Source organism: Pagrus major, chromosome 9 (genome assembly GCF_040436345.1).
Source record: "Pagrus major chromosome 9, Pma_NU_1.0".
NCBI lineage: Eukaryota > Metazoa > Chordata > Actinopteri > Spariformes > Sparidae > Pagrus > Pagrus major.
Window position 1 is genome coordinate 14,471,034 of NC_133223.1, and position 18,659 is coordinate 14,489,692.

The 18,659-nt window shown below is 41.4% G+C and overlaps 3 protein-coding genes across 7 annotated transcripts; 1 reads left to right on the top strand and 2 right to left on the bottom strand.

Annotated features, from left to right (window-relative positions):
• The first annotated feature begins 297 nt into the window (after positions 1-297).
• On the top strand, positions 298-4,705 carry ube2al (ubiquitin conjugating enzyme E2 A, like). Its single transcript, XM_073474174.1, has 6 exons — positions 298-477; positions 2,122-2,202; positions 2,315-2,340; positions 2,762-2,851; positions 2,933-3,021; positions 3,893-4,705. The coding sequence occupies exons 1-6, from the start codon at positions 434-436 to the stop codon at positions 4,019-4,021; spliced, it is 459 nt and encodes a 152-aa protein (XP_073330275.1). The 5' UTR covers positions 298-433; the 3' UTR covers positions 4,022-4,705.
• A 1,842-nt stretch (positions 4,706-6,547) lies between these two features.
• On the bottom strand, positions 6,548-11,252 carry ing1 (inhibitor of growth family, member 1). 4 transcript variants are annotated; one of them, XM_073473343.1, is made up of 4 exons: positions 10,880-11,252; positions 9,556-9,735; positions 8,259-8,407; positions 6,548-7,506 (listed from the first exon to the last, which is right to left on the bottom strand). In XM_073473343.1, exons 2-4 carry the CDS (start codon positions 9,692-9,694, stop codon positions 6,871-6,873), a joined length of 924 nt encoding a protein of 307 aa, XP_073329444.1. In that variant the 5' UTR covers positions 9,695-9,735; positions 10,880-11,252; the 3' UTR covers positions 6,548-6,870. The 4 variants fall into 4 exon arrangements, with proteins under 4 accessions (XP_073329444.1, XP_073329446.1, XP_073329445.1 ...); XM_073473345.1 differs by having other exon boundaries at positions 11,163-11,242; XM_073473344.1 differs by lacking the exon at positions 10,880-11,252 and adding an exon at positions 10,470-10,826.
• Positions 11,253-11,549: 297 nt separating this feature from the next.
• naxd (NAD(P)HX dehydratase) lies at positions 11,550-18,297 on the bottom strand. 2 transcript variants are annotated; one of them, XM_073473340.1, is made up of 11 exons: positions 18,090-18,297; positions 15,739-16,188; positions 15,346-15,496; positions 15,194-15,239; positions 15,009-15,097; positions 13,560-13,668; positions 13,046-13,096; positions 12,788-12,892; positions 12,580-12,700; positions 12,325-12,448; positions 11,550-11,862 (listed from the first exon to the last, which is right to left on the bottom strand). In XM_073473340.1, the coding sequence occupies exons 1-11, from the start codon at positions 18,142-18,144 to the stop codon at positions 11,712-11,714; spliced, it is 1,452 nt and encodes a 483-aa protein (XP_073329441.1). In that variant the 5' UTR covers positions 18,145-18,297; the 3' UTR covers positions 11,550-11,711. The 2 variants fall into 2 exon arrangements, with proteins under 2 accessions (XP_073329441.1, XP_073329440.1); XM_073473339.1 differs by lacking the exon at positions 18,090-18,297 and adding an exon at positions 16,786-18,070.
• Positions 18,298-18,659: the final 362 nt, after the last annotated feature.

Sequence of the window (18,659 nt, forward strand, 5' to 3'; positions counted from 1 at the left end):
CGCTGCACAAACACCGCGTCATCGTGACCACGCCCCGTGACAGACGACGATCTCAATGAGAATGGGGGATAGAGAAAAACAAATGTTAAATAAACAAAACCTGATAGATGCATGTATCTTGTTATAGAGTATAACGTATTTTCTAAAACATATATTAATAATGGAAATTGATGCCTGCGATGATATTTCACCGCCACAAAGTGATTGTTTAACTTAGCACTCGAAGTTGTCCCCTGCTCCTTCCGTGAGGTGGTATCGTCCTGTAAACCTAGCTGGGCAAACCAGAGAGTCAGGATTATCGAGAGCGAGCAGCTATCGGTAGTCGAGTTATTGTGAAGGTGGCAAATAACCATTAAATACAATATAACGTTTTTATAAAATAAGCTCCTGTGAACGTATCCGTGTCTTCAATAAGCGTTCAACAAGTTAAACCATGTCAACCCCGGCCAGAAGGAGACTTATGAGAGATTTTAAACGGTGAGTTGATGCTCAGAAATTATGCCGATAATGTTATTTAGCTATGATTTGTCAAAAACAGCTAACATTAGCCTAGCTTACGTTGGCTTGACATAGCTAACTGTTATATTTCAGTATAAACCTATTTATCCGACATTATCCGTAGTAAAATACGAACGCTAACACTGTGTAGTTTATGTCGCGTTTTATGAACCTGAACCATTTCAGGGAAATTAGGTCAATTCTGTAGATAAGCTTCGCCCGGAGCTAAAGCTAACAATGCTAGCTGATACCTGCTAACTCAGCCGACTACGGTTGCTGTCACAGTTATCGACTGCTAGCCAACTCTTTAAACTAGCCAGTATTTAAATGTCGGTGGCAAATGACCGGTTGGCTATTTTATCCTTGGGTAAAACACGTTCACTGTACCGTGTTTAACGTTGGTGCTATGTAAATATACGCGTGTCTTTTGAACAGTAATTGGTACCAGACAAGGGACCTACATAGCCAGGTTCATTGGTGTCAGACAGGTATGTTGCCAACCGACATTGACGTCAGCTATGATAAGTTATAAGGTCGTTGCCCTAGTAAATGAGTTAATCAAAGTTTGGTTGGTGTTTAAATGTGAATCAAGATTTAACACCGCAAAACATCATCCTGAAACATGATGAATACATTGTGATGAACGTGAGAAGAACAATATAAACTCATAGCGGAAGCCGCCACATACTCGTGGAGCATTTCCACAAGTCAGCATCTCAGAGAAGTCTTTATCGACGTTAAATAATTGCTGTTTTTAACTTATTAGCAAGTTAATATCGCGTCTCTGGGTCCTCAAACGTGTTTTCACCTCACTGTAAATTACAGCAGCTCCAGGTGCTTTTAAGCACAGACTATCAGCTTTTGTCTCATTAGTTCTGACAGGACAGGAAATGGTGACCTGCAGGGATTTGGACACGTCTGCCCAGGTATTGAGACTAGTGTAGAGTTCAGGGAACTAAGTTTTTAGGTCGCGATAAGTAAGCTATTGAAACCTTTCACAAGCCTCTATTATCCAGTAGTGATTGTGCAAGTGATAGTATGAGAATTAGAAAGACATGTGTCCTTAGGTTTGCTGCAAAGAGTGTAGGAGCCAGTCCTTGCTGCATATTTTGCTAAGGTCCCGAAAATTTCCCATAATTCAAAGTTGGCCACTAATTGAGGTTCTCTGTAGCATGCATTGGCTGATAATTGGTTAGTAGTGGCATTCATGTTTATCTTGGCTGATAGACTTTTAAGATGCTGCATAGTAGTCACTAATAAAGTACAGTGTATTATATTCACATGATTCATGGTACTGACCTGATTGATTTACAGAGACAGCTTCTATTGTGATATGTTGATATTTTTGCTCAAAGTGGAAGGCAGGTTTACATTTTGCTGAAATACTTACTAGGGTTATATTTGTTAATGGCTCAACTAAGGTGGGAGCAGGATCTAGGTAATTCTTTATGTGGCCATTTAGTCTTCTTACTCTTACTGTGGCATAATGTTGAAAGAGGAAAGAGGTCATTCATTTATGGGAATCACCTGACTCTATTGTTTGGCTGAGTAAATCTAGATTCCTTTTAATGGAAGTTCTGCTATAACATTTTTTTTAATGTCTTGTTATTTTTTGTCATGCAGGCTACAAGAGGACCCTCCAGCTGGCGTTAGTGGTGCCCCTTCTGAAAACAACATCATGGTGTGGAATGCAGTCATATTTGGGTAAGAAAATGATGCACAGCAATAATGAATATGGACAGATTTTTCTCAAATGCTTGTAAATTCTGTGTACATTTATGGATGACAAAATACCTTTTTTTCTCTGACCTCACAGCCCTGAAGGAACTCCCTTTGAGGACGGTAAGACGCTTACTGTGTCTATCACTCACTGTTTTGTGATGTATGGCATATTGTCACTACTTTGCATGTAAAACATCTCTAACATAGCAACATTACACCCATGCACTCCTTTTCATATCTGACTACTTGGATGCCAGTTGCTAAACAACGCACTCATCATTTGTTTTCCTTTAGGTGATACTCTAAAACAGAGTATCATATAAATCTCAGCATCAAACTAAAATAATAGGCCCCTTGTTATACCCTAATGTTATCATCAAGTCAGTGTTGCAAATCAACAAAGTATTTTACTTTTACGACTTTTCATGTTGAAGGAGGAAGTGTTGCTCCAACACACTTTCTCTGTCTTGAAAACATTCCTCACCATCATCAGGTTTAATGGCCCATTAATAAATGTTTTTGTGTCTTGTTTTTGTCCCAGGTACATTTAAACTCATTGTAGAGTTCACAGAAGAATACCCCAACAAACCCCCCACAGTACGATTTGTGTCAAAGATGTTTCATCCAAATGGTAAGAGTATTGTCTCCTGGCACATTATAATGTTTATAATGTTTATTTGTGGGTAGTGTGTAACTGTGTTTTTATCCACAGTCTATGCAGATGGAAGTATATGTTTGGACATCCTACAGAATCGTTGGAGTCCCACATATGATGTGTCCTCTATTCTTACATCTATCCAGGTGAGAAGTCAGTTAACATCAATCTAATGGGTAAAACATGAAGGCATGCTTTAATTCACTTTTTAATAAAAGTGAAAACAACAAAGGCAGTTTAAAGTTATATGAAACAGAAAACAGACCCTGTTGTGAACACTAATAAACTGTAACTACATGTTTGTCATTTTTACTAGATAAAAGACTGAAACATTTATTATATTAGAGCCCGACCGATATATCCCTTGGCTGACATTATTGGCTGACACTGGCCCATCACAAATCAATCAGTAATACATATATGTTGCCTAATATGCACCGATAGGAAAACTCTTGTTTTTAGAGATTATAATACAAAATAAGATACATGGGATAATTTATAATTATTAAATTCCCAGTAAGTTTACTGTTTGAGTGTACTAGTGTCATTTTGGACAATAAAGTTTAGCGTTTAACAGATGAATATTCTGCCTTCTTTACAAAAAACATTTCATAAGTGCTTGATAACCACATTTGAGGAATCATTACAAAAAATTTGTTAATATCAGGCAATATATCGATACCGAAATGTTTAACTTCCTAATGTTGGTATTGGCCCCAAAAATCAGGTGTCAGTTCTATTTGTGTATGTAAGAATTGTACTAAATGTTTCTGTTGTTTGACAATAAATCATTAATAGATGCTTTTTATTGTATCGTCAATAAAATGACAGAAAATTGTGAAAATTCCAGTTACAAGTTCCCATAAATTATTCTGTCATAACTATTTTTATTAAGTGGTTGTTCCGAGTACCATTTATTCATTTAGTGGCAATAACAATGGTGAAATGGAAATGAATTTACCACATAACAAATAATCCAAAGCCCTGTTAAAAATGTATTTCTGTTCTTCTCCCCAGTCCCTGCTTGATGAACCAAACCCCAACAGTCCAGCCAACAGCCAGGCAGCCCAGCTGTACCAAGAGAACAAGCGGGAGTACGAGAAGCGTGTGTCTGCCATCGTAGAACAAAGCTGGAGAGACAGTTGACCTGACAATCCTCATAGCTGCTCTCTCCATTGTTAAGCTGTGTGTGCTGCAAGTTTTAGTGGAGTACCTCTTAATTTTTGGGCCCCCCCACCTTTTTGATTTTAAGCTTTTATGCACTTTACCTCCGACCTCCCTTCATAGAATGTTTTTTTTTTTGCCCGCCAAGAGGGATTTATTTTTTCTATTCTATCCCCCTTTTCCAGTCCATCAGGGGAAATGTGCTGAATCTTGCCTTGATGTTTTGTCAGTATGGACTTGTGGGCAATTAACCCCAAATTCTGGTGTGTTCTAACTTGCTGTAATAACTCCCCATGACTAATTATGTTAAATGTCTTGGAGGGTGTGTTAATGACATCTTGGGTCCTCTTCTGTTGTGCTCCTCATCTTTTCTGTCAGTTTGTTTTCACAAGGCAGTTTTATCTGGGCTCCAATGTGATCATCCTACCTTTCCTTGGGAGAATGAGCAGCCTGAGCATCATGGACTACGACTAAATCAGACATCTTTACACCGAGTCTTTTGCTGTGTTGTGAACTCTGTTACATGCATGACAGAAAGAGTGTATTCACGTTCCTGTTCAGTACTCATGTATATAAGATACCTGCAACTGAATTTATGTACAGATTTTGCACTGGTTGTCCCCATGTCATTTTTTCAGCACTTGTAAATAAAAAAAGGCAAATCCATCCTTATGTGGGAAGTGTTATATTGCAACTGCAAATTCAAAAGTATTTGATCAAAAAAATACTTTTCCTGCCTTGACAGGAGTTAATGCTTGAGCTGAGTCTGAGATTCATATATCAAGAAGACCCTCAAATCAATGTGAGGCACTGCCTGTGAGGTAAACTATGATTTTGTATAATCACATAATCCTCTATCCATTTAAGAACAGCACTTTATAACATGGGAGTTACATCCTCACTTTTTAAACATGGTAATATATCTGCTCTTAAATTAAAAGTGACAATACATGCCAGTATTGTTTAAGGGGAAAGATCTGCTGCTGGGCGGCAGGTGTTTTCACTCACGTTGTCACTGTATCAATATGAAACAGACCTAAAGTGCCACTGTTAAGGCTGCTGTGTAATTTAAAATCTGTTAGAGCAGCAACATTCAGCAATTCACTTAGGCTATAGTCAAAACTTTCAGATATGATTCTTTCATGGGTCATTTAGGACTTTTTAGGACAATTGTTTAATTACATAGTGTAACTTGGACTGCTGAGGCCTCATATTAGCTTTGGCTTAACTTTAGAAGTCAGAAGGCACGAGGACTTTGGATCGTGTCCCCACACACATACATTGAAATGGCTGTAGGAGGATCTCTTCATGGCCGGTATTGACAGGGGGAATAGTCTGAGTGACCAATAAGCCTGTCAATGGCCATTTGAGTATTTTATAAACTAATATAAATCTAACCTTTAATCATGCAATTACCGATTTTTTGCAGTAACAGGTTGAGAACACAACATCGACCGATCATGTTTTAGGATGATTGTTAGACTTTAACACAGTTAAAGGCTTTTTACTGCATATTCTTAGCCATAGACTGACGGTCGCCCCTGGGATGATTTAGCCCCCTTTTCACAGACGGATTGTTAACCCAGGGTTCACCTAAGGTCAGGAAATATGATTCATACTACATTTCTAATAGCCCTGTGTTAACGGTCTGTTGGTACGTGCAGCAAATGTTAACATCCTGGAATATTGTGTTTAATATTGTTTACTTCAGCCCTGTTTCACACCGGCACCTCTTAGCCCCGTGTTTCATTGATTTTTCAGGGGATAACCCCACAAACTCAGGGACAGCAAGCCGTAGCATAAAATTGGGGTCAGCCCACTTTGGAATGTGCCCGTGTGAACGCTATCTTAGCCGAGGGCTAAGTGCGGTTACTTACACATCCAGCATTTACAGATCAACATCATCATTCACCTACAGTTGTGTTCATGTCCACTTGTGGAACGCAAGTTCAAAATTCTCTCTTTAAGCTTGGTGTTTGTGGTCTCTACCTGCTAAATACTCCACTATGTTCACCAGCAAGAGTGTGTTTTGCTTAGCATTTGGTGGAGTAGGTACTGTACAATGGGAGTAGAGTGCATACCTCTGCCAACAGTCCCCTTCAATTCAATCAAGCCTAATGCAATATCAAACCTGAAAGCTGTCGCTCTAAATTTTCAATTGTACTCACTCAGACACCAGCCACCTACATAGAGCTGAACATCATCAATGTTTTCATCAATATCTATACATTATTCCCTGAGAAATTAACAAAATATGTTGAAAAACTTTATCTTGCAAGGTTAAAGAAAGTAAGAAAAAAATTCCTGGATCCCTCCCTTTATCCAGATCCAAACTAAAAGTTAGCTGGATCTATTCTGGGCCGAGACCCATCCTCCATCCAAGTTTTGTGGAAATCAGTTCAGTAGTTTTTGTGTAATCCTCCTCACAATCCAACCAACCTATAGAGTAAACTACAGCGTCTTTTTGATTATTATAACCACTTCTTTAGTGATGTCATAAACATAAAATTCTTCTTTGTTTAGAAACATTTTATTTGTTAATTGAGCCGAAGTAATGGGCTGGGTAATGTTGCATGCATGATAAAAACAAAGGGGATGTAAGTGCAGGACAGCTGGTTACATGCAGGTTGTCCATCCTTTACAAATGTTCCCAAACAGGAGGGAGCAGTGTTGTTTATCTGCTATGCAGCAGTTACAAAAATAACTATTTACAAGACCCCTATTATCAATTCCTTACATTTTTAAACAGTGTTGACAAATGGAAACAAAGACAGGACATAAAATGTAGATTTTTTACACAATATAGTGTTCATTAGGCTGCACAGAGAGAGCTACCTGTTGTATGCCCTCTCCTTCTTGGCCCTCTCTAAGGCCTTGTCCATGGTCTTCTCATTTTCACCCCGACACTTGGGGCAGTACCACTTGCCCTTGGGCTTATGATGGAGCCCGACACAGGAGAAATGAAACCATTCGATGGGACATTCATCGTTATCGCAGCCAATCATCTCGCCGTAGGACACCTGCTCACACAGGCAGTAAGTTGGCTCATCTGGATCAATGGGCAGGTCTGGAGGTGACACTTCTCTCTCAGACTTTCCCTTTGACCTTTTCTTCTTCTTTGAAGATGTTTTGGCTCTCTTTTCCCGGGAAGCCCCCACACCCACTTCCTCAGCGTGGTCCAGACCCCCGTAACTTTCCCGATTCTCTCCGTTTTTCTGACGTCTTGAGCGTTTTCCTCCAGACTTGTCTCCACCACCTGATCCTGGGGTGACCTCATCGCGCTTCTTGTCATGGTGGCTGGTTTTGCCTGGGGTGATGGTGGCTGATGAGGACGATGACATCATGGACGCTGCAGTGGTTGTCATGGATGTTGTTGTGGGGACGTGGCTCTCTGGGACTTCTTGAGAGGAAAGGAGGAGTTCAGAATGCCAATCTATTTGTCGTGTTCGGTTCTCAACCAACTCCACCTACAAAGAAGAACAAATGTTCATTTAAAGAGTTAAGATGGCCTTCCTTGGATAAATCAAATGTTTTTTAAGTTTGTTTTATGTAAAAAGAAGTTATCTACCTCGACTAAAATATATTTTTTTGAAGGAATTTATTCTTCTTTTGCTTAATTTAACAAACTGAAAAGAATAACCTGCAGGCAGCATGCTTCTTGCCCATCAAATTGTGTTTCATTTTTTTCCTGATAAGCAGATGTGCAGCAACACAACTACCTACAGCTTTATAACTCTTCATGTATTTCTCTAGGAGTTAAAAATAGAGGTGAATAATCATATTAAAATGATAAGTCAGAGTATCCAGCGTGCATCCAATCCTTTTTATAAGAGATGCATCTTCTTTCATGGCAAAGGAAAAGGTTAAACATGGTGTTGTGTTTCCAGTAACCCTCTAGTGTGTAACTATAATAAGAAGATTCAGTGTGTTGTACTGTTGGCGCCCCGCAAATGTTCAAAGATGTTTTTCCTGGCACAGATTTCAATGACATTCAAATGTGTGCAAAATGGAAAATCTAATACACTGCAACACAAAAAAGCCTTTTACCAGGCTAATAAAACTACTTTTTTCCTTTTTATTTACTCTGAGTTGATTTTCTGAGCACAAATGTTCCAGGAAAGCACTTATCTATGCTCACACAGTTGCACACACACTCTCACACCTGGAAGTTTGCCAAGGAGCAGCTCTGCCGGAGCAGCTGCAGGGTGGTTTTACGTACCATTTGACCGGCAATCTGGATCTTCTCATCTCCGAGCTCTTGACTGCGGATCAGCGCCCTCTGAATGGATAACTGAAGCTTTCTCCTCTGCACGGAGTCAGATTCCCGGCGATACCGCTCGTAGGCATCATCAAGCTCCTTCAGAACATCTGCCAAAGAAGAATCAAAGCATTAATTCAAGCGAAAGAACGCTGAAATTCAACATATTCTCTAAAGCCAAGTAAGTAAAGTTACTTGTCATTGTTGATCATTTTCTTGCTGTACATTATGTGCTGTGAAATGTGTTTACTGAATGGAAATGTGCAGCTAGTCTGGTGAGACTGACTACTGAGGGGGAATGTAATGAAACTGTAGAGGCAGCTTAAGAGCTGGTGGGCGCAGACATGTAGTGTGTAATTGTACATCATAGCTACACATCGGCAATGTACTGAGTAATTTGTCGAGGGTTCAGTTTGTACACTCAGTACACCCCTGCTAATTTACTTGGACTAGTAGGGAAAAGAAGAAGGAAAAACTGTACATGCAACAGGACTCTTGTTGTCTGGAAGCTATCGTTGACCAAACATTTATGTATAAATGTAAGTTTACTCTCCATATTTGCTGAATATTATATTCACTTGTAATGCACACTCACACACTAGACAAAGATTATACTGACCTGATCTGTTGCTCACTGTACACACACTCTCTACAGTACTAATTCCTTATGAAAATTGTACGTGTACATGTACCACATAAGTAAACCTGATTACATGGCACTATCAAGGACACATCCTAAGAAATTAATGCAACATTTACAGTGTTTGACATCATTAATATCTGTAAAGTCAATCATTTAATAGCATGTATATTACAGCTTGATTTTTGAAACCTTATAAGCATTTAGTTTCGATTAAAGGGGCACTGCGTAGCGTTAGAAGAAATTCAAACTCAGAATTTTTATGTTTACAATATTAATGAGGTAATAATACAAACACAGAAATATTTAGTTTTTCCATTACTGAATAAACAAGCTGTTCTCAGAGGAAAATAAGGTCCCCAGAACACTGTATGATGCCAAATGCAAACCAAGTTAAACAGTATGAAGCTGTGTTGTCCTTTAGGGTAAGTTGTTTATTCAGTTTATCTAGTCAAGAGTTTGTTTGTATAGTTTGTTTAGGCATAAAAATAAGATTGTTCTCTTCTGAATAAAATTTCTTCTACAAAACTACATTGTGCACCTTTAATGTCTGAATTTTTGAAAAGATTTGTATCTAGTGTATCCATGTCAGCACTGTCCAGCTGTTTGTTTTTTTACCTTGATACTTTGCATCAATTTCCTTCATTAGGGACACACTCCTCTGCAAATCAAAAGGCAGTGACTCCACCAGGTCCAAATACTCCTCCACATAATTCACAACAACATGGCTTGGGTCTCCATTGGTCGGGTTCAACATAGTGGATCCGTGTTTACCCCAGGACACACTGACACCTGCACCTGTTAACAACAAATCATTATTTATCAGTGAACTGTTACTGTGAAGGCGCAAGTTACAGCTCTTGCAGCTTTCAATGCTCAGATTTACACGCTATAATAGTTCCTACAGCAGATCGTGGTCGTTTCTGTCATTCTGCAGTGTAAATGATGTGAAACCAGTCTGGAAATAAAGACTATGATGGTTAAACTGTGAAAGGGGGAGGGGGCAACTGATCTGAAGTCAGCCATCCTGAAAATCGCTACGTGTACTATAAATCTGCCAACAGAGTAGCAGCTAACACGTCAGGGACAGAAGACAAATACATAAGCTAAAGTATACAACTAAATACGTGCAAGGAGACTTCTGGTGGATAGAAAAGGGGACATGTATTTGTAACTGAGTCCCCCTCCTGGTATCATACAAGGTCGGAGAAGACAATAAAGCTAAAGATTAGCATTCATGTTAGCTGGCTAGGACCCCCTGTAAACTAACGTTAACAGTGGATGCGCAATAAACGACATATTAACGTGATATCGATAAGAAACACGGCCACTGCTGAGCCTGACTTTGACTTCCAGAGTCTAATACTGGAAATGATAACTAACGTTGGCTAACACCAACAAGCGTACAGCTAACGTGCCCTGCCGGGGAGTTCACGTTTACGTCAAGTAGCGTTAACCAACTTTATCTTCCCCGCAAGTTTGAGGCTGGTTAACAGCTAACTCTTAGAAATACACACGGAACATAATCTTACCAGTGATGTGAACACGCCGTAGCTTAACTCGTTAGCGGAAGGTTTAAACAAACGACGTCCCGATGTGACAACACAAAGATCAACGAAACCAGCGCGTTGAGAAACGTTTATCATCCACATCGTGAAGACTCGCGGTTCATTATAACAAGCTGACGTTACAGTCACACCACGTTAAGTGAGCGTCAGGTGCGAGTCCGTGCAAAGACCAACTATAAACAACCACTTTGACAATTCACGCTATTTTCTATCATGTTTGCTTCAATGTTACCGTTAGCCATATTAGCCGAGGCTAGCTTTTCAGGCACAATGTTTCCAAACGAGGTGCGACATTTCTCACCGCAGCGACAAACACTCAACAAAACTTCACCGTGACAGTCTCTGCGGTCGCTCGGCTGCTTGCAGGAACTCACCGTAGTTTTTCTGTTGTAAACGTGTGACACTCCGCGGTGCTCTCGCCCTCGGTGCTAACGCTAGCTCGTGTGCTGTAGCAGCTTCGGTACAACTGCTAGCTCCACAGCAGCTAATGCTAGCTGTTAGCTAAACCGCCTCAACAAATATTTTTAGCGGTGCGCGTGTACTGCACTACAACCACATACAGGTTGGATAAAAATATTCGACCCGTCCACACTTCTCCTCGGCTTTCAGCATTAATGTCGCGCTTTTCTGTTTTAGTAACATTACAGCTTATATTACCACTCCGCGATACTCCGCCGACACCACTATTTCCATTGATTGGCACGTATCGTCCAACTGACTACAGAAAGATCCAGGTCAATGCTGCCACCCTGTGGCCACACAGGCACGCTGCCGTGATGTAGACTGCTTTCAGGGACATGTTCATCAGTCACACATACATTTATTTTATTATCTATTTCACAATTCAGGCAGGTTTCTGGTTAACTGTGGCCCCATCTGTCTGACCATCTCGGTGTCTTTGGTTGTCGGAGCAACATTTATCATGCTTTTCAACACGTCTGGTGTTTGCATTCACGACACTAGTGAGAGATGGGGGACGTGTTTGTTGGTTCAGGTTCATTTAATACACCTCAAACAACAATAAGTGCACCATGTGTTCAGGGCTGTCTGTGAAAGGATAGTCCACACCTGTGTCACCTTTATTTAAATCAGCTTGATGAGAACATTTACCACCCATAGGATATATTAACAGTTTTTAAGAATGCAAAGTTGAGCTTTGTATGTATAGCTGTTGAAACAACACTTTTTATTTCAGTTGGCGTTTTTTCAGCTTTCAAAAAGCTTCTTGAAGGCTGTCCCGATCTCCTGGATCATGTCGGTTGTGGTGGTGGACCTGCCGTGTCGCTGGAACGCTTGACTGTTGCACTGTCTGGTAAGAGCGCAGGCCCCGAATGCTGCAACCATCGAGGGATTCACACTGGAGGGGGACACAAATAATGGATTAGGAAACAGAAGCACACATATACTAAACATATTTCTTATTTTTGTACATTATTGCACTTTAAATATGTTTTTTAGCTTTTAATTCTTGAGGGCCCATGGTGACATCTTTAAATATACAGCCCAAAACCCAGAAATATTCAGTTTACTATCATATTAGACAAACAACAGCAGCAAATCCTGACCATAGAGGCTGAAACTATGAATTTCATTAACTACAAAGTTATTTGACTAATTGTTTCAACAATATATTAGCCGAAAATACTAAATATTCATTAAGATGGATAAAGGATGGGTTAAGTAAAGGTATAAAAATCAATCTTAACAATTAAAGAGTGTTTTTGAAGCGGTTCAGTGACGTTTACGCACATTGTAAGTAATGTGCTTGAACATAAAAAACACTAGTATGGTCCTTTAAAGGTGTTTAACATGTCTTCACCTTCTTAACAGTCCAGCTGCAGAGGCAGCATGGGCCCAGTGTGCCAAAACTCCCATAGATCCAGATAGAAGATCACCCTGTCCACCACATCTTCTCCCGCTGCCCTCGACACTGCACGAGATCACTGAAAACAACAAGTCACAACTTGAGATCAGAGCTCCTTCATATCTGGGTAGTGACGTACACGGATGGAAAAAGGTTAACTGGACTGGAGAAGTTAGTCTCATAAATATTGCTTTTGGCCTTGATACTAACCCTTACTGCCGTCTGTAATGAGATCCTGTTCTCCTTTTAGCACCAGGGTGAGGTTGCCCATGGCTACGCTGAGCTGCATGACGTTGCGTTGGTGATCGCTGCTGTCCATGGGCTCATGGTGCTGCGACAAGACGAATACATTAACACACTGAATTACATGTTAAACGGCGTCAATTGGTGACCACCTCAACTGTGCAGAGACACCCACCAGTGACTCATACAGCCGGGTGAACTCCATGAAGTTGGGTGTGAGGATGCCCTTCTGGTACCCTTGAATGACAGCTGGCTGCTGAGTAACTAGCCATAATCCGTCCTGACGAAAACAAGGAAACAAACAACAAACACACACACACACACACACACACACACACACACACACACACACACACACACACACAAATCAGTGATCGTGTCTAGCTTTGCAAATAAAATCCCATCTGTTCAACAGCTGGTGGTTGAGACTTACTGCATCAATAACTATGGGGATATCTCTCGCTTTAGACTTCTCTATCACCTCCTAAAAGAGAGAGAAAAGGTTTTAACACGAGACAATGTAACATTAGCACACTGTAACATTCTCTTTAGGCTGTGCTAAACAAAATCTGTATGCAACATTTACCCATTTCTTCATCAGTCTACTCACATTTGGGTGACAATTGTAGATGCACAGTGAAATTACTCTTTTACCCAAAATTAAAAAAGCGTAAAAACAAGTGCTTCTTTCAGAGAAGATAGTAATTAACAATATGTAGTCTTGTCAAGTCTACAAGCCATGTTTTCTGGGAAATAAACTGACATTTTCACAGTCATCAGTCACAGGGAGACACACACATGAAAGGCTGTGTTGTGCAGTTTAAACTGATCACTGTTCTATCCAACAACTGTTCAAAATATGACCTCGGCTCAGTTTTGTGGTTATGCACAAGCAGCTGGCCTAAGAGACTTTTTTGTGTAGGGTAGAGTGAATATATTCCACGTGCCTTCGCTGTTTTCAGTAACAAATCTTCCCTCCCGAGACCTGGTCCAACCACAAGGCCGTGTAGTCTTGGGAGCCATTTTTCTATCTCTTCCACCGCATTAGGACTGTCCCTTCACACAACAAGCAAAGACACACATGTGATAAACGCCCTGGTTATGCTCTTTTTTTCCAAAATCCATTTGCTCTTTTATGCCACACACACATGGTGGAGACCAGCAGTTGAAAGGATGTGTATGTGTATCTGTAGCTCATATTAACTGTATGTCCCATCTGCACTATTTGCATATTTGCCCTCATCTGGAAGAGATCATGTCTGGGTATTTGGCATTGTTTACTTAGACACTTAATGGCACTGACTGAGCCATCATTAACTAATTTGTTTCACCTGTGCTCTCCTGCTATGACAGGTTAACGATGGTGCTGGAACAAGTTCTCCTAAATGAAATGGAGCTGTTATTAGTTGCTGTTCATGCTAAAATGTCTCCTGTGAAAGAAAAATACCTATTCCATCACATCTGGAGACATTGACCTGTAATTGTAGTGGTAAAAATCCATAGCTGAGAAAGTCACTATGGACGTATGTACTTAGCTATAGAGCTAGCATCAACATAACACCTCTCAAGGTCAATATTATTATTATTATTATTTTACAATTAGTTAAGTTTACACCGCTGGCACAGGATAGGCCAGGGGCTAGCTGGTTAGCATGCTAACTTTAGCGGATATTTCTGCAACAATATATATTCATAGACCTCATAACGTAAAATGTGTTAATTATTCACATTCTTGATCATTTTAGATCATTTTGTGTTTTGTTTTCAACTAAAATTCTTACATATTGAATCTTTAAATATGCCAGAATTGCCAATACGCCCTTATATAATATATCCCTCGCCAGATGTGAAGTTGGCAACCTAAAGTCGACCTAAAATCGAGGAACATGGTGGCTTTTGTCAGCTTCAAGCGCATTAAGGACACTGACCGGGAAGTCCACAAACATATTGATCTGTCACTGAAGGCACTTTGTCGATTCTGACCTCCCGAGCCACACAGAGAGAGCATGACAGAAACTCAAAGTGGAAGCTTCCATACTACCAACAGCCTAATCTAATATCTTTGCTTGCTTACTTAAAGAAAACAAATTATGCTTATAAGCATTACAGCAAGCCATAAACAAATTCTCAACAAAAGCACCATGATGATCAACTATGATGAACTAGAGATGCTGATTTCTGAATGACCTGCAGTTGTGAATGCTGGCTGTTGAAAAGCTAATACATTTTTTTTTTTTTTTTTACTAAAGTTGAAATTTCCTAAGCAATACCTTGTCTCTGTGATTTGTAAGAACATATTTCTCGATAAATGATCGGATTGTTGTCAGCATTGAAAGAACAGTGTCCTGCCAAAATGATATTCAGATAATAGTTGGTGTAAATGTTTCTGTACTTACAGAACTGGATGAACTATGAGCTCGGGGCTGTACGATTTGATTACAGTTGCAGCATCTTTGGTGCAGAACACATGAGAGAGGTCAGCCCCCTGAAGATGAGAAAAAGGTTCAGTCACTGAACCAGAACTGGACCACAATAGTTTATTATATTTGTCAGAAGAGGCATGATGAGAATTACTGCTTACCACTTTTAGTGCTGAGATTGCTGCAAAGTATGGAGCTCCAGTGTAGCTTTAGAGTGTGGACATGAAAGAATTAGTGCAAATGTTCTAGTGAACTGTACACGCTTATCTGGTGAATGATGTTTATAGTGACGACGAGTTTTTGTGTGACATACTCTTGGCATCCTCCGATGATCCCGATACGTCCATCTTGTCCCTTGTGCTTTTTGGACGTAAGTGGAGGGACGATGCTCTTGACCAGCGAGAGGGTGTCATCATCCATGCCTCTGTGTGACGTAGAGCCCAAACTGTAGTAGCGTTCAAATACTGAGGAGATAGACAAAGTGATGAAGAAGCAGTGTCTTCGCTACGTTTTTACCTTCCACAGACACAAGATGACAAACGTTTGCCTACAAACACACAACTAAAACACAGAACTAAAGAAAACCAGTGTAAAGGAGTGACACTGGAGTATGTGAGCCTTCACATTACAGCTGATGCGCCTTTAACTCAGTTTTCTCTTCACACATTCCACCTCAAGGCTGCACACATGACACCGAAACTAATACCTAACGCTTGAGGATCAGGGTTCAACGGTTGACTTTGTTGGGTGAAACAGTCTGTTTGGGGTGAAGGGCGTCTGAGGTGACCTGACTGGCCGCGTCCACATGACAGGGAGGCACTGGGGAACACGGGAGCACGGGCAGGAGGAGCCGTTTTGGAGGGAGTGGCCGCGGAGCCGGGTCTGGAGGAGGAGATGCTGGAGAACATCTGGCCGAGCATCTGGAGCATGTGCAGCTCCCTGGCGTGTTCGGCCTCTCTGCGGCGGTCTTCGGCCTGCAAGCGCTGCTCCTCCATGCGGTAGAAGCCGTCCTCGGCCTGGGCGCTCTGCTCCAGGAACTGCTCCATGAGCTTCTCCATGGGGAAGTTTGCACGCCGCTTCCTTGCTCGTTTAGGTGTTCTGGCTGGCAGATTACTGGCTGGCTGGCTGCTGCTGTTTTGCGGCCTTGTTGAAGCACCTGAAGTGGGGAGGGGTGAGACAATATGTGATGCATCTGTGAGCATAAACAGTTAAATAATCTTGGCATTAAAAAGGTGCACTGTGTAGTCTGAGAGAAAGAGAAAGATCTTCATTGATTGATTTTTTTTAATGCCAAATCAAACAAAATAAACAAACTCTTTGTTTTCATGACTGAATAAACTGAATAAACAAACTGACCTTAAAGGACAACACAGTTTCATACTGTTTTACTTTGTTTATATTTGGCGGACCCTGCCACCTTTCTAGCTTCAAACAGTGCTCTGGGGCAGCTTGTTTATTCAGTCATGGAAAAAATAAATATTTCTGTTTGTATTATCACCTCTTTAATATTGTAAATATTAAAATTCTGAGTTTGAATTTCTTTTCCAAAACTACATTTAATATCAGTGTGTTTACTCAGTCATGAAAACAAAGAGTTTGTTTAGGCATAAAAACATTTATTTAATTTTAAATCAGTCAATGAAGATCTTTCTCATCTGAATAAAATGTCTGAACCAAAACTACACAGTGCACCTTCAAAATAAAAACACACCAGTCTAACACAGAAGACCCACGACATGGAGGGAGCACTTACTGTTGTTGCCCACTGTCACTTTAACGGGAATGGGGATGGGAATAGTTGGGTATTCCAACTTGACTTCAGTCTCTGCAGGATACGGACACTCCCCTGTGCTCTCTGAGTAAACATCCTGGGCATCCTCTCCATCCTCCTCCAGGCCATCCACGGCCTCCTCTCCTCCCGCCCCGCTCTCTATGAACTCCTGAGGGTCAAGAGCGGGCCGGTTGCTCAAAATCCTCTCCATGGTGTCGTAAAACTTACAAATCTTATGATACTGCCCGTTGTTCCGCAGATTGCCCTCCTTTGCCAACAAGTACTGTCTCTTGAGGCTTTTGATCCGCACCCTGCATTGTTCCGGCGTCCTTTCAAACCCCATCGCCCCCAGCCTCCGGGAGACGTCGCGGTACACGAAGCTGTTTCGGAAGTTTCCATCCAGCGCCGCCTGGATGTCCTGCTCGCCCCAGATGTTCAACAAGGTCCGCGTCTCCACGTCCGACCACAGGAAGCCCCGCGTTGTGTTCGCTTGCATAGCGGGTGGGAACAGTGTGGCTTCACAGAGTCACCTCCACCAGCAGGAGTTGAATGGAGATGTTGACACTGCGGATTATGATGGACGTCTGCTCTGGATGTTTGCTCCTAGCTGCGTGAAGCCGCGGGGCGCCGCTAGCTCAGACAGCGTCAACAACGATTTGTTTTTTACCATGTAGGTAGCTCAGAGGGACTTGTGGGGGTATGAATTATAGTTTTTCACATGGGAACCATTACAATATCTTGTATAAATCAACTCTCTGTGTGCTAGCTAAAGCCTAGCCGTCTATGTTTATCCCTTTACGTCGTTAGCCAAATGCGTAACGCGATACTTTAAAGTAAACTGACTGGGGATCGGTGTCCCAAGTCATTCTCGCGGCCTGAACCCTCACTGGGGAAATGTCAAACTGACCTCTGATCAGTCCTCCGAGGGTAACTTCACCTTTCTCCGCCCGCTCCGCCGCCCATGCTAGGTGTCTGCCGGGTCCTAGAGACCCCGGCTACTCGTCCAACTGTCAACTCCTCGACCGACGTGGAAAAGGCACCAAAAAGCTTCACGGAGCATGCAGCTAACATGGCGCAGCAATTACATAAAATGTCACATTTCCTCCATTTTACCTTTCTCATTTAAACAGAGGAATGTGGCGACAAGCGCCAGCAGGACTGTGGTGAGGCAAAACGCGAACATCTGAATCAGTTGCGGCATGTTGTCATGTTTTCTTTGCTCTAACTGAAGCCAACGGAGCTGTCCCCTCACTGAAAGCCCCCCGTGTTGCTGCAGTCCCTCTTACCTAAACTGGAAGTGCGTCTCAGCGCTGACAACTGTGCACAAACGACCCTGGTCATGAGGCGCCTGGACCGGGACAGTCATACAGGAAGAAACGGCGTGTGATGCCTTCAGAGGCTCCTCGGACACTCCAGGTTGTGTCTGTCAACAATCAATGGGCAGCCATCACAGCTGAGCAGCTAAAGCGGAAGTACTTCTTCTAATGGCCGCCAGGTGCTGCTATGTTTTAGACCATGACGTCCAACCTACACATCACATGACACTAACACCAATACATAAAATGTAAATTATATTTATAATGTAAGGACACGAGTAGTTCATTTGATATCAACGTATTTCATTTTATTTCTTTCATTTATTTCTGGTACTTGTCAGTAAGCAGAATATTTGTACCTCAGTTTTCTGTTTGTGACATTCATCCTAGAGAGCATACATTCCCCTTCATCTGTTTAAACATGGTGACAAATGCTTATGTGAACTTCTGCACACATTTGTGAACATGTAGTCTACAATGTCAGGCCTGTACATTTGCCCTCCCAACTTAAATCTTAAAATTGTCTTGTTGCTGACGACA

What these genes read in the sequence shown, in the direction of transcription:
- ube2al (XM_073474174.1), top strand. Translation starts at nt 434, where the DNA reads ATGTCAACCCCGGCCAGAAGGAGACTTATGAGAGATTTTAAACG. An exon ending in AGGAACTCCCTTTGAGGACG is followed by an intron (nt 2,341 to 2,761) that starts GTAAGACGCTTA and finishes TTTTTGTCCCAG; the next exon opens with GTACATTTAAACTCATTGTA. An exon ending in CTATTCTTACATCTATCCAG is followed by an intron (nt 3,022 to 3,892) that starts GTGAGAAGTCAG and finishes TCTTCTCCCCAG; the next exon opens with TCCCTGCTTGATGAACCAAA.
- ing1 (XM_073473342.1), bottom strand. Translation starts at nt 9,963, where the DNA reads ATGGCTGACTTCAGATCAGTTGCCCCCTCCCCCTTTCACAGTTTAACC. An exon ending in AATTGATGCAAAGTATCAAG is followed by an intron (nt 8,408 to 9,555) that starts GTAAAAAAACAA and finishes CTTCTTTGGCAG; the next exon opens with ATGTTCTGAAGGAGCTTGAT. An exon ending in TCCAGATTGCCGGTCAAATG is followed by an intron (nt 7,507 to 8,258) that starts GTACGTAAAACC and finishes TCTTCTTTGTAG; the next exon opens with GTGGAGTTGGTTGAGAACCG.
- naxd (XM_073473339.1), bottom strand. Translation starts at nt 17,299, where the DNA reads ATGCAAGCGAACACAACGCGGGGCTTCCTGTGGTCGGACGTGGAGACG. An exon ending in TGTTACTGAAAACAGCGAAG is followed by an intron (nt 13,097 to 13,559) that starts GCACGTGGAATA and finishes TCTCTCTTTTAG; the next exon opens with GAGGTGATAGAGAAGTCTAA. An exon ending in TCCCCATAGTTATTGATGCA is followed by an intron (nt 12,893 to 13,045) that starts GTAAGTCTCAAC and finishes TGTTTTCGTCAG; the next exon opens with GACGGATTATGGCTAGTTAC.